Raw genomic sequence first — 13,168 nt, 5'->3', positions numbered from 1 at the left:
AGCCTCCTGAGTAGCTGGGAATATAGGCACGTGCCACCATGCCCAGGTATTTTTAAATTTTTTTTGTAGCGACAGGGTCTCCCAGTGTTGCCCAAGCTGGTCTCAAATTCCTGGGCTCAAGCAATTCTCCTGTCTCGGCCCCCTAAAGCACTGGGATTACAGGAATGAGCCACTGTGTCCAGCCTAAACATAACATCTATATGCACCGGAAAACCAAAAATTTATGTGACTCATTTTATTGCGCTATTTGCTTTATTGCAGTGCTCTGGACACAAATGATCTCTGAGGTGTGCTTGAAATTGAGTATAACCAATTAGCAATGGTAGTATTGTCACTAGGTTTCTTGCATGCACTCCTGCCAACCTCCTCCAATCTATTCTAACTGTAATGCAAATAGATTGAACTTTAAGAAACAAATGTCATGTCACTTCCCTCTTACATGCCTTCAAATGCTGCACATTACTCTTAGGAAAAATGCCAACATCTCTATCCCAGCCTATATGGCCCTGCCTGTCTCTCCAGCCTTGTCTCAAACTTCTTTCTCTTTTGCTGTGAACCAGCCAGAGAGACCTTGCAGTTCTTTGAATGTGCGACTCTTTCCTACCGCAGGGCCTGTTTACTGCTGTTCCTCCAGCTCAGAAAGCTCTTCTTCCACCTCTTTCATCTGGCTTCCTCTTCCTTTAGAGCTCAGCTGAAGATTCCCTTTCAGTCCCTAACCCTTCCCCAGAAAGTAGATCAGCCCCTCCCTGCCCCATTCTGCACTCAGGGCTGCACATCTCAGAGCTATCTACAGTAGTTACTTACCACAGTTTTAAAATTACACTTTAGTACTTTAGATTACCTGGTTAATTAATGTTTGATTAAATAGTCTATGCCTCTCTTGCTAGATTCTAAACTCCATGAGGTCAGGGACCATGTTGTTTTGTTTACCGCTATATCTCCCTGGCACATAGTAAGCAAAGAATAAATCTTCATTCAACAAATGAATGAATGAGAGGGCTAAGAATCTGTATCTGTAAAGATTAAATATTAATGGGCTGGAAGAATTTGGTTGTAGCAGTGCATGTGCACACACAGTAGATATACATGCACATCTATCAGTTTTTTAGATGTGTACTCCAGAAAGGTAGAGGTATAAGAGATAATGTGACTAGCTGATAAAGAGAGAATACCATGCTGTTAACTTATTCATCCATTTTTTATTCATATTTGTTCATTCGAGTGTCACAAGAAGGAAAATTTGTTTTTATTTGAACAGCTGGCACTATAATTTTCCTTAGGAAGAGAATTGCCTTGGTTGCAACAATAACACAAAAGGCTGTGGAAAGTATTTGGGTTAAGAAGTTAGTCCTTCCCCCACACCATTCGCTATACCACCAAGCAATGACAGATTAATACCAGTCTAGACATGTAGCTTTCTGATCATCTGACCTGTTGTAGAGATAAAGTTTAGCAAAATTAGAGAAAAAAGTGACTAGCTCAGCTCTTAGTGGATTCCTCCTCTGTATCAGTTGTCACAACTTGGTCATTATTATGAACTATACAACAGACATTTTAAAATGGAGGCCACTAAAAAGTATCTGGCTCAGGAAATTCTATGCTTTTGATTGAAATATCTATTCTATAGACCCCAGACAGCAGTACTGAAATTGTATTGTAAGCAATAACACATTTGATTTATACTCTTACCTTAATGGAAGACCATCCCACTTCTGCATAAAATAGAAAAATGTAATTATTGACATCATGACAGAAACAGTGACGCTGGAGCACAAAATCCATGGACCGTTCTTCTTGTCCTCTGAATAAAAGATGTAATCGGATGCAATCATTTCATTAATACACACATGGCCCTGTAATGGGAATACAGAGGACCAGATGGCCAGGAGTAGACTGAGATGAAATGAGATGGGTGTTTGCAGTTTAGCAACTAACTACTTAGCCTGTATGGATTATATTAAGTACATACAGAACCACATGAACACATTTTCAGAATGAAATTTGGACTTTGTGTCCAGAAGCACCATCCCCAGCATGACGAAAAAGCCCTGCAAGGCTGTTATGCCTGAGTAGTGGGTAGCATATATTATTGCATTAGTGCTCAAACGTGACTGCATATTGAAATCACCTGGAGAGTTTTAAAAATATATATTAAAGCATAGATCTCACCTCCAGAAATGCTGAGTTAATTGGTCGGGGTACAGCTTAGGCACTGGGATTTTTCGAAGCTCCCCATGTGATTCTATGGTGTAGTAAAGTTTAAGAATCATTGCATTTGTGTAATTTCTGTATTTCCACAAGTAGGAGCACTTTGTTGATCAATAAAAGAAGCAAGTGCTTGTGTGGTGTCATTTGGGAGGGCTCATAACACTACACCCTTGCCCCCAAACAGCTATTCTCTCCTTATGCATAGTGTTTGGAAAACTACCTAGGAAATTTCATTTCTTTGGATGAAGGCTTTGCAACTTAAATGAGGATAATTCTTCTGAGAAGGATAATACATTAAGTGGTTATTGGTTATTAACACTCTGGTGTGCGCTCGTTTATCGGATTACTTTCCTTTATGGTGGTGGAGTGACATGCAGGGACTGCATGAAGCACAATGGTGGGAGGCTCCAAGGTCAATAAGATATGAATTCAAGGTAAGTTCCAGGAGAGAGTTGACCAAGGCAGTCTATAGTCAAGGTAGAATGATGAGTACATACCAGAAAGAGACAGTGTGAGAATCTGAAGGTCAGAGATGACTGAACCAGATCACACAGGCAAGTGTGTCCATGCTCGTGACAAACCCTTGGCTGAGCATGAGGTGAGTGATAAGTGAGAGGTAGCTCCTTTCCAGCCTCACCTCAGCTGCAGAAACAAGAGGCTCTTCACACTAGATTTGACTGTTGGTGCCTAAGAGTTGATCAGAAGGCAAGTAGTTGACAAGAACTAGAAAAATACAAAAGCCTCTGTGCTGAGTAATGCCTGAGCTCCCAGAGTCCCAGCAAAAACAGAAATTAGCTGAATTTCAGGGAGTCAAGATATCAGGCAACCAGGGGAGTCCACATACAATTATGAGCACAAGAAGGAACCCTGAATATAAGCTTCACATCTTAGAGAAGTTTCCTTTGGGATGAATATCAATTCCTCGTAATAATCTTGGCACCAGGATGGATTCAACTTTTAGCTCTTGTAGCAGTACACTCTGATGCGGAAGAAGAGCAGGAAGGGCACATGTGGGAAAAGAAATATATTCTCCCAGCTTAACAGTTCTGTCAAGGGCAGGTCCTACCGATGTGCATTTCTCCTGCAATTTCCTCATCTCTTTCTTACAGACTAGAAAGGCACTCAGCAGGAAGCCCTGCTATATCCTGCCTTGCTGGGCCTCTGGCTGGACAGCAACAATGAGAGTGAAGGGAAGGGTGCCTAGACACCAGGCAGGCAGGCTCTTCTGCACTGTAGCTGAATGCTATTCATGGGAATAGCACTGACTTCAAAGAAATCTCTTTGTGCAGGTTTAATGAGCCCCTCTGGGAAGCTCCTGATGTGAATGGGAATCACGACTTGATATAAAAGTGAAAGATTATGTGTCAGCAGGGATGATTTGATTCTTAATGCAGTGTTAATTTATTTGCTGTGATTTCACACATCTGCTTTGGCCACAATACCATATTACATTAATCTCTGAGATATTATTACACATAGGAATATTCTCTATATATAAGGTAGTCGGGGAATGGGGGAATTTGTATATGTAATTTTTTTAAAGGATGTATACTCTTTTATTCAAAGAACTAGCAGGCAGGAGACTTTAGATTTCCCTACCATTTGGATACATAATCTCTTGGGCCTAAGACATGATTTAGCATTTGGGTCCATGAGATGGCAAAATAATTTTGAAGATAGCAGATTCTGGAGACTCTTAGACCACAAAGCAAGCCACTATATTTAGGGCTACTTAAGATTGGTACGTTGGACAGCTCTACTCTCTTTGGAAACATTGCTTCTTAAATTTTGTCTGAACAGCAAAAACAAGTGTTTTCCTAAACATTTGAACTGAGGCTTATACATAGGGAAGGACACACGAAAGAAAAAAAAGAGAAAAACCACTTTGCAGCAAAGAAAAATAGATTCCATCTGCCACTTATGTTCTTTTGAGTCTCCCAAGACAGGTTGGGGTTGCCCCTTAAGAAGACAATTTGATGATTTCATTAGGAAACAGATGTATGTAGGCCACTGGGGGAGATAAAGCTCAGTTAATCCTAGCTGTTTGTGAATGAAATGTAGGAGAGTTCAACACAGAGATCAATTCCAAATCGAATGCAGTCCCTCCCATGCCACACAAATTTCAGGAGGCTACAGATGCTGGTCCTTCCCAGGGCAGATGTATCCAGGACTGAGCTCAGCTCGCTGGGGTTGCCTCTCTGATGCTGCAGCCCAAGCCTTACCTGCTCAGCAGCATTCCCCCGGTTAGTTCAGTGGGTGTCTGGACTGCAGTAGTGAGAGAAGAATGGAAGTGAGGGCAGGGGGCTGGTGGTCAGTAAGAAGGCTTTCTATTGAGGGGTCCAGGCTATCCTAAGTGTGTAGGAACTTTCACTTCGCAAAGGGAGCCCCTTTCTCCTTTCTGACTTGAATATTACTTGTGATTGTGGAGGACACCCAGGACCCACTTCTCCTCAGAAGTGCAGTTCTGCCAGGCTGAGGGAAATAGAGAGCCAGAATGGCTGACCTTCTCTTTCAACAAATGCTTGAGTTTAAAGATGCTATGAAAAGAACCATGATATATGAGCATGCTCTCTGATCTCTAGGAATTTACAGTCCAGTAGAATAGAGGTCAGTAGATCAATGTTCATTCTTACAACATATACAAAGCTCCTATGAGGTCTCATTTACAAAACATTTGAAGCTGCAAAGCTGAAAGGTTCACCTGGGAGTCTGTGGTTGAGAAGGGAATGAAATTTTGAGCACATACAAGGATAAGAACAAATCCAGACATCCCTATGTAATAAATGGAATCATTGTTAGTAACTCTACATTCTCTCCTGCATTATAACATTCAACCACACCCTTTGCTCCATGCCTTTGCAGTTTTTCCCACTAGATGTGGAGAATATTTCCCTGCTCTGTTAATGGAAAATACTATTTGGTAAGACATAGATTTGCAAGGTCAACAATCTAGGTATTTTTTTCCTCTAAGTGTTTGGAGGTGAGCATGTTCCCACTTTAATTCCCCTTTTCTTCTTCAAATATCACATTTTTTTCATACTTTTAAATAATTCTGATCTTCTCTAGGATTCTGAATGCCACATTCTTCATAGCTTTTCCTTTGCTACCCATATGATTTTAGGCAAGCTATCTAAGCTTTGGGTCAGTTTTAACATCTATGAAACAAATGGATGATAGATTTCCTCATCCCTAGGATTCACTCCTGCCCTAATAGTCACGGAACTAAAAGTTCTCAGGTTTTTCTTGTTATTGGAGCTGCGGATGAGAACCTGTTAATAATACAGCTACCTCAATCTTGTTTCCATAGATTTCAATTTAGCAGAATTGGGATGGGATTGCAGCATCTGTATTTTTAATGAAGATCCCCAGACAGTCTGTTGTGCAGCAAAGTTTATTCTATGAGCATTCTAAGAATTTCATTGTTTTTCATCCAAAACTATTACTTTAATAAACAGAATGGCTCTTAAATAAGATGTAATGGAAAGAACTTCCCAGCTGCCTTAAATGGGGGTTTTCAATCAGAGGAGAGTTGAGATAATCAGAATCTATCAAGAAGATACAATGCCCTGAGGAAACTGAGAGATGCCCGGATCCACAGAGAACCATTTCACATTTAATGCCCATTTGTTTTATCAGAACAAATTATTAATTGAAAATGGAGTTGACTGGACTTGAAGGAGGAAGTACAATGTAGTAACTGTGAAATTTATGAGTGGTTATTAAAAATAAAAATGGTTATTTCTGAAGTGTGGTGGTGAGACTAAGATTTTTATTTAAAAGTAGCCTACACAGTCCAACCGATGAGTTTTAAAATATAGGTTCTATATATATGCATCTTTGTGCATTTATACACCTATGTTGTTTACACATGTTTATATGTGGAATCTATATGGCATATTAAAGTATATTTCAAAATAATACACAAGTGATCAACAATTCAGTCATAGCGTAGTGTCTGAAAACTGCATTTCCTGCAGTCTATGTTCTTAGGATCATAATCTTTAGTGGTTTGGGAAAGCCAACACATAAAATGACAATTTTGAGTTGTGCAGCCTATTTTGGGACATTTAAAGATGTTAAACAGATTTCCCTCTGGACTTACTCATTCACTTCTTGGCTAAGATCATTTACTATATGAGAGTCGGCCAGACAAGAAGGGAATACAGGGACCTAGGGCCAAGGGGAGTAGAAGGGAAAGCTGGGAAAACACACCAAGTTTGGGCTAGGGGATCACCATTCCATCTGGAAGCTCACCGGATAATAGGGTATCCATTCGTCCTCACCCTTGAACTTCCCCCGTGTTCAGTGGATAATAGGGTATCCATTCATCCTCACCCTTGAACCTCCTCCGTGTTCAGAAGGAAACTAATAAATCACTTTATCCCTCTCTCCATTGTTAGTGGACTCTTTTACTCCTTTGCAGTGAAAGGCTGCTTTCTTGGGGTAAAGGTGTCAACCCTAGCAGAGGATTTCAGTGATCTTTCTGGCAGCAAAGCTTAGACTGTGTGTTTAAACATCATTTTATGAAGAAGTACACTGTGAGTGGACTGAGGGCCATGCCCTGCACCTTTCTTCCCAGTCCCTGGGCCACCAACTACCCAACCACCTCGGTTGTTCCAGAAGTGAAGGCTCACCATGGCATGGCTTATGTAATACACATATGTGCTATGATCCCTGTGGATAATTAAGGCTAGGTCCCTTTATATGCCTAGGACAAGTCCCTTTATACGCCTAGGACAAGTTAGCAACCCTTTCAAGGTCGTGTTTTCAAAAGGATGACAACTACTTTCCCAATGGACTTTTGGTACATTTACATCAAACACTCCCAGCTACAGTGTCTCTTAATACTGACCCCTGGGCTAATTAGCAGCTTAGTGAGATTGTTTCCATTTTTCAGCGACCAATTAAGTAGTTGCTCTAGACAGAACTGACAATACAATGTGAATTTTAAAAACCAGGATCGGCTGGTTGAGGGGAGAAAGCCAAACCCAGTAAGGAAAGTGGGGGCAGGGTGAGGCTGTGAGTGGCTCTGTTTCTGCTACCAGAATACTGGGTCTTAAATTCAGATCAAATCACAGTTTACCTGACGAGTACCCCGCCCGCCCTTCCCATTAGTAAAATAATAATAATAATTTAAAAAGAGCCGAGCATCTGGGTTAGGGCAAGGGGAAGCGAGACCTTTAACCATGGCCACCCCACTCGCTCTTTGCGAGGCACCTGTTAGATGCGCTCGTGTACCCTGACCCCTATACCGAGAGACAGCTCCACACCTGCATTTACCCTTCAGCCTAAATGGATTCCCATCAAGCCTTTCTCACTTCACTGTCGGATCCACAGAGGCACCGAACCGCAGCCACTCTGCAGAAGCACTCTCAGCCACTCTGTCTCCTAAGGGAGATTTAAAAGTGGTCGCCCCCACTCGCCCTCCCTCAGCCAACATCTCCATCTAGGGAAGGAATTTCAGTTGTCTCCCGGAGGCAAAAAGCTAAAAGGTGAGGGATGCACCGAGAGAAGAGAAGATACCTTCTCACTCCCCTCCCCACTCACCCACGCGTCCGCTCCCGGCTCCCCCTCCGCCTGCTTGGGTCTGGCGGTCAGGTGAGGTTACCTGGGCTCCCCGAGAAGCCCCGAGGGGCGCTGCAGTCCTTCTTTTCGAAATTGCCCCTCTCCCCGCCAGGCCCCCAGGACTCTTGCCCCTCTCCCCCCGCGCGCGTCCCCGGCCCCTCGGGCTCCGACGCGCAGCGACAGCCGCACGGCGCGCTCTGCTCCCCTCCGCCGACCTGGCGTGACGCAGGCGGAGACTACTTAAGGGCGGATTAGAGGCGGCGGCCGCGGATCCCCGAGCCCGGCTTTCGGCTCCGCGCGCTCCGCCCTGGCCTCGCAGGCTGCCGCGCCGGAGCGCCAGGTGCCCGCCGAAGTAGCAGGAAAAGAGCGGGTGCCCAGACCCTCCCCCGGCCCCCAACCTGCGGCGGAGAGCGGCGCCGAGACCTCTCTTGGGCGGGCGAGCGCTCGAGGACCTACAGGCTGCCACCCCGCCCCTCCCCTCGTCCCGGCGTCCGCGGGATCCAGACCCGAACCCCGCACGGCGCCCGAGGTTCGTGCCCTCTCTCTGGACAGCGCCAACTGCCCCATCGGTCGGGACGCGCTTGGATTTCTTTCCCCATTTCTTCTCTTTTAAGTACAATAAAAGGAAAGGGGGATTCTAGGATTTTTTTAAAAATTGCTTCTTTAATTGGGAGGCAATTCACTCCCATTCTGGAGGTGCGGCCCCGGGAGGGGCCAGGAGCGGGAACGTGCCCGGTGCTGCCCAGTCTTTGTCTGCTGCCTCCGGATGCACAGCGATGGGGGAATGGACCATCTTGGAGAGGCTGCTAGAAGCCGCGGTGCAGCAGCACTCCACTATGATCGGGAGGTAAGGGCGCCAAGCCGGCGGTCAGCGGGCCCCGTCGGGCGGCCCCGGGAGTCCCTTCTCACACCTGGACTGAGTCCCCCGCTCCAATCCCCAGTCCGTCCTCTGCCTCCCTCCCATCGTCCTAGGTCAAGGCCCCGGTGTTCCCGGCGATGAGGGATTACCCGACACCCCGCGATGCCCCCCTCCTCTAGCCACTCCTGACCAGCTGCCCATCCCTTCCCCATCAAGCAGCACTGGGGCTTCACTCTTCCCACATCAGAAAAGGAGCTGCTGGCTCAGTCTTGGTCCCTCCACTCTCCAGAGTCAGAGCCAATCTCCATTCGGTTCCCTAAATAGAATCTACAAAGAAGGCAGGATTGCATTTGGACAGAGAAGGGCAAATGGGGAGATGGATTTGCTCTTCAGAGCAGATGCCTCTTTTCTCAACAAATAATTAGTAAACCAAACTTACTTGGCGGTGTAAACTTACCGAGCCTACACACCCAATTGCCATTTTTGTGTCTGTATCTATATCTATGTCTCTATCTACCTAGCTTTATATATATATTAGTTCAATATATATGAATATATATTCATAGCCATCTGCTTATATAAAGCATTAAATTTAATATTCATGTTGAGAATAAACAAAATATACACATGGAGTAGTTTCATACACACCCTGTGTGTAGACCTTGAAGCATGCACCTTCTGTAAAGGCATTCTGTGTGCATTTACCATATCCAGAGTGAAGGTGTGTTTTGTGTTTCTATACATTCTATATAGAGAGAGGAAATGTATCTGTTGCAAGTAGACTATGTCCAGTGTATGGAGCTGTGTGTACCTGGGATCTCTATAATATGAAATATTCCCAGCCTACCAGCACTCAGCAGAAAAGGAAGAGACAAAAAGCTTTCCCAGATTCCCAGTTCAGTACCAGCCCGGGATGGACAGCTCCCCAGTCAAACGACTGGTAAACACCAGCAAAGGGAAGGGAGGAGCAGGGGTTTCCTGTCAGTGACGCAGCCCGTGAGAACCTCTCTCCCTCCCTGTTCCTCTGCTCAGGATTCTGTTGACTGTGGTGGTGATCTTCCGGATCCTCATTGTGGCCATTGTGGGGGAGACGGTGTACGATGATGAGCAGACCATGTTTGTGTGCAACACCCTGCAGCCCGGCTGTAACCAGGCCTGCTATGACCGCGCCTTCCCCATCTCCCACATACGTTACTGGGTCTTCCAGATCATAATGGTGTGTACCCCCAGTCTTTGCTTCATCACCTACTCTGTGCACCAGTCCGCCAAGCAGCGAGAACGCCGCTACTCTACTGTCTTCCTAGCTCTGGACAGAGAACCCCCTGAGTCCGTAGGAGGTCCTGGAGGAACTGGGGGTGGGGGCAGTGGTGGGGGCAAACGAGAAGATAAGAAGTTGCAAAATGCTATTGTCAATGGGGTGCTACAGAACACAGAGAACACCAGTAAGGAGACAGAGCCAGATTGTTTAGAGGTTAAGGAGCTGACTCCACACCCATCAGGGCTACGCACTGCATCAAAATCCAAGCTCAGAAGGCAGGAAGGCATCTCCCGCTTCTACATTATCCAAGTGGTGTTCCGAAACGCCCTGGAAATTGGGTTCCTGGTGGGCCAATATTTTCTCTATGGCTTTAGTGTCCCAGGGTTGTATGAGTGTAACCGCTACCCCTGCATCAAGGAGGTGGAATGTTATGTGTCCCGGCCAACTGAGAAGACTGTCTTTCTAGTGTTCATGTTTGCTGTAAGTGGCATCTGTGTTGTGCTCAACCTGGCTGAACTCAACCACCTGGGATGGCGCAAGATCAAGCTGGCTGTGCGAGGGGCTCAGGCCAAGAGAAAGTCAATCTATGAGATTCGTAACAAGGACCTGCCAAGGGTCAGTGTTCCCAATTTTGGCAGGACTCAGTCCAGTGACTCTGCCTATGTGTGAGAGGGCAGGTTTCATGAAGGTCTGGAGGACGGCAAGGAGCCCCAAAGCAGATGACTGCTCAGAGGTGGCTGTATCTACCCTCATTTATGTGACCCTCACCATTAAGATGTAGGATAAGACTGGATAAAAGAAGATTTTGCATCAATGGGAGAAGAGGAAAAGTGGAACCATTTTCACATATCACCTAATTGGTTCCACAGAGACAATTGGGTAGAGTGATGAAATGGATCAATTAGACTTCTTTGGGCCCTTTCTGTTTATGGCCCAGCCTGATCCTGATAACGCTGAACTTGCACAGCTACCAAGTAGGACTTAGCCCTGCTGAGCTCTTTATTCTGGTGAATGGTGTGAGTTGAGTACTTCATTGATATAAAATCTGTGACCTATCTCAACCCATCCCTTTATCCTGAGCCATGGGACAAACATCCTTGAGGCACCCTTCATGTATCTCCCCCACCAGCATGCCCCTTTCCCTCAATCCAGAATAGCATGCCAGCTTTTTTTTTTTTTCTTCAGAATCTGGCCTTACATTAGACCTAATATGGTTTATTTGCAAACTTAGAGGGAATTACATGGGGTGCTTATTGGAGAATGGCCATGGCAGAGGTTTTCATTAGAGCCCCATCTGACTGGCCCTTAGTCATGATGAAAACCTTAGGAATGTCTCAATATTTCCAATTTTCTAACTCAAACTGCACTGGTGCTGTTTACTAGGGATGGGGGATGGGTGGGAGGGAGGGAATTGCAATATGCAACTACAATACTTTTGTGAGATTGTTGTTGCACTGTTAGGCACATGCTTATGAGCGTCAGGATATTTCTGCCTTCCAGCTTGTGGACTTTGGTTAACATTAAAAAGATTTTTTTTGGTTAATATCAAGAGTGTCTACCTGAGCCACAGCATTTGTAACTGGTGTATCTCACTCATTTTCTCACATAGTTTTGTTGTGCAACACAGCTGCACAGTCATTTTGCCATGATTTGAATTTACCTGTGTGCTTACACCAGAGACCTTAATCGTCCCATGTCAATCCTGATTTATTATATTTTCAGTTACTTTTTGAAACACACACACACATACACATACACATACAAAATTACTGGCTTAAAAGACCTGGAACTAAACACTATTGGCTCACATATGTTTACGGTGACTTATTTGAGACATATACCAAAGGTTCAAAAACCTATTGCATTGGACTGTCAATATGTTTCCTTCTTTTTGCTCTTATTTATTTAAGTGCCATACTGTACCTTTCATATCCACTTTGTATTTAGTTAAAATATTGGCCAAGAGAAATATCTGGGTAATGTGCTTTTATGAAGCGCTTTGTTCCCTTTGAATTATCATTATCATTTTTGATTTAGATATGGACATGGTGTAACACACAACTAAGAATTTGTTTAAAATAAAGTTCTTGCCTTTTTTTGTAAAATGGGAAGAGTCTGCACTTTTTGATTGGGGGTATATTTATTTAAATGCATGATCAAAAATGTTATAACAGCAAAACATTGGGGGTAGGAAGTAAGTGATGGTTGAATAATATTTGAGGAATGACCAATAAAATTCAATCAGCCACTAACAGATGAAGAGAGACTTTTCATGGATATTTTCTTCCAAATCAATGTTTTATGAATGTTCATAAGGGAGCGGTGAGATATTCAAATTGTATTATTTATTAACTCCTTTCCATTTCAGCTCAAAACTTTCCTTACTTGTCTATTTCTCATAACACAAATGTCAATACTACATCATATTAGCCCATTCCAGGAGTGGAATTTTTTTTTCTTTCCACCACATTTTTTTTTTCCTGCCATGGATTAATCATTACACTTGGCGGGCATGCTATTCTTTCCATGATCTCTTCAGAATCTGATGCTTAACACAATGCTAACCCGATAATCAAGCAGATCTCTCTAGACCAACGCTGCCAGTAGAACTTTCGGTAATGATGGGGATTTCTTCTATTCATGCTGCCCAATGTGGCAACAACTAGCCACATGTGACTACTGAGCTCTTAAAACATGGCTAGTGCAAACCAAGAACAGAATTTCTAATTTTATTTAATTAATTTAAATAGCCACGTATGGTTAGTTGCTACTCTATTACACAGCACAGTTCTAGACTTTTAATCAACCATTTCTTAGCGGGTTCTTCAAAGGAGATTGATCCTTTACTTACATGTCATAAGACATTACTTTTTAGCCACAACATTTTACTCTCATTTTTGGTAGTTTCTGTCTACATGTGGTCCCATTATTTCAGCAGGCTGGTGTTCTTTCTCAGTTCTTTAGTGCTACTCACCTTCTAATTCCAATGAGCACTTGGCTTGAACATTGCGAAGCAACGTGGGGTTTCCTGGACGATTGCTTTTCAAACACGATTGTTGCGTCTCAACTATGGCAGCACAGATGCCAACTTTAGAACGAAAATATGTTCATTTCAATCTATAGGTTTCTATCTGCAGTATAAATAAGCAGTTGAAGATGATTATCCTTGAGTAAAGAAACAGATCCTCCTCCGTTTTGTGTTTGGTAAGCTAAAAATGTTTTAAGACGTCTCCCAGAGATGGAGGAAGAGTGTTGCTTCAGAGCTCTTAGCATATGCT

At 43.9% G+C, this 13,168-nt stretch overlaps 1 protein-coding gene and 1 long non-coding RNA gene across 2 annotated transcripts in view; one reads left to right on the top strand and one right to left on the bottom strand.

The window, feature by feature from the left end:
• The window catches only part of LOC129482599 (uncharacterized), a 63,901-nt gene extending 55,947 nt beyond the window's left edge, over positions 1-7,954 (bottom strand). Inside the window, exon 1 of the long non-coding RNA XR_008657778.2 lies at positions 7,817-7,954. This is a non-coding gene — a long non-coding RNA (uncharacterized lncRNA). The remainder of the gene's footprint in view (positions 1-7,816) is intronic.
• Positions 7,955-8,039: 85 nt separating this feature from the next.
• Positions 8,040-12,150, top strand: GJD2 (gap junction protein delta 2). Its single transcript, XM_055276930.2, has 2 exons — positions 8,040-8,620; positions 9,665-12,150. Exons 1-2 carry the CDS (start codon positions 8,550-8,552, stop codon positions 10,557-10,559), a joined length of 966 nt encoding a protein of 321 aa, XP_055132905.1. The 5' UTR covers positions 8,040-8,549; the 3' UTR covers positions 10,560-12,150.
• The last annotated feature ends 1,018 nt before the right edge of the window (positions 12,151-13,168 follow it).

Source organism: Symphalangus syndactylus, chromosome 5 (assembly GCF_028878055.3).
Source record: "Symphalangus syndactylus isolate Jambi chromosome 5, NHGRI_mSymSyn1-v2.1_pri, whole genome shotgun sequence".
Taxonomy (NCBI): Eukaryota; Metazoa; Chordata; class Mammalia; order Primates; family Hylobatidae; genus Symphalangus; species Symphalangus syndactylus.
Note: the sequence above shows the minus strand (reverse complement) of the source record. Positions and strands in the feature narration are given on the sequence as shown.

Bases quoted from the DNA above. Each gene is read 5' to 3' on its own strand.
- GJD2 (XM_055276930.2), top strand. From the start codon at position 8,550: ATGGGGGAATGGACCATCTTGGAGAGGCTGCTAGAAGCCGCGGTGCAG. The intron at 8,621-9,664 runs GTAAGGGCGCCA...TCCTCTGCTCAG, and splicing joins CACTCCACTATGATCGGGAG to GATTCTGTTGACTGTGGTGG.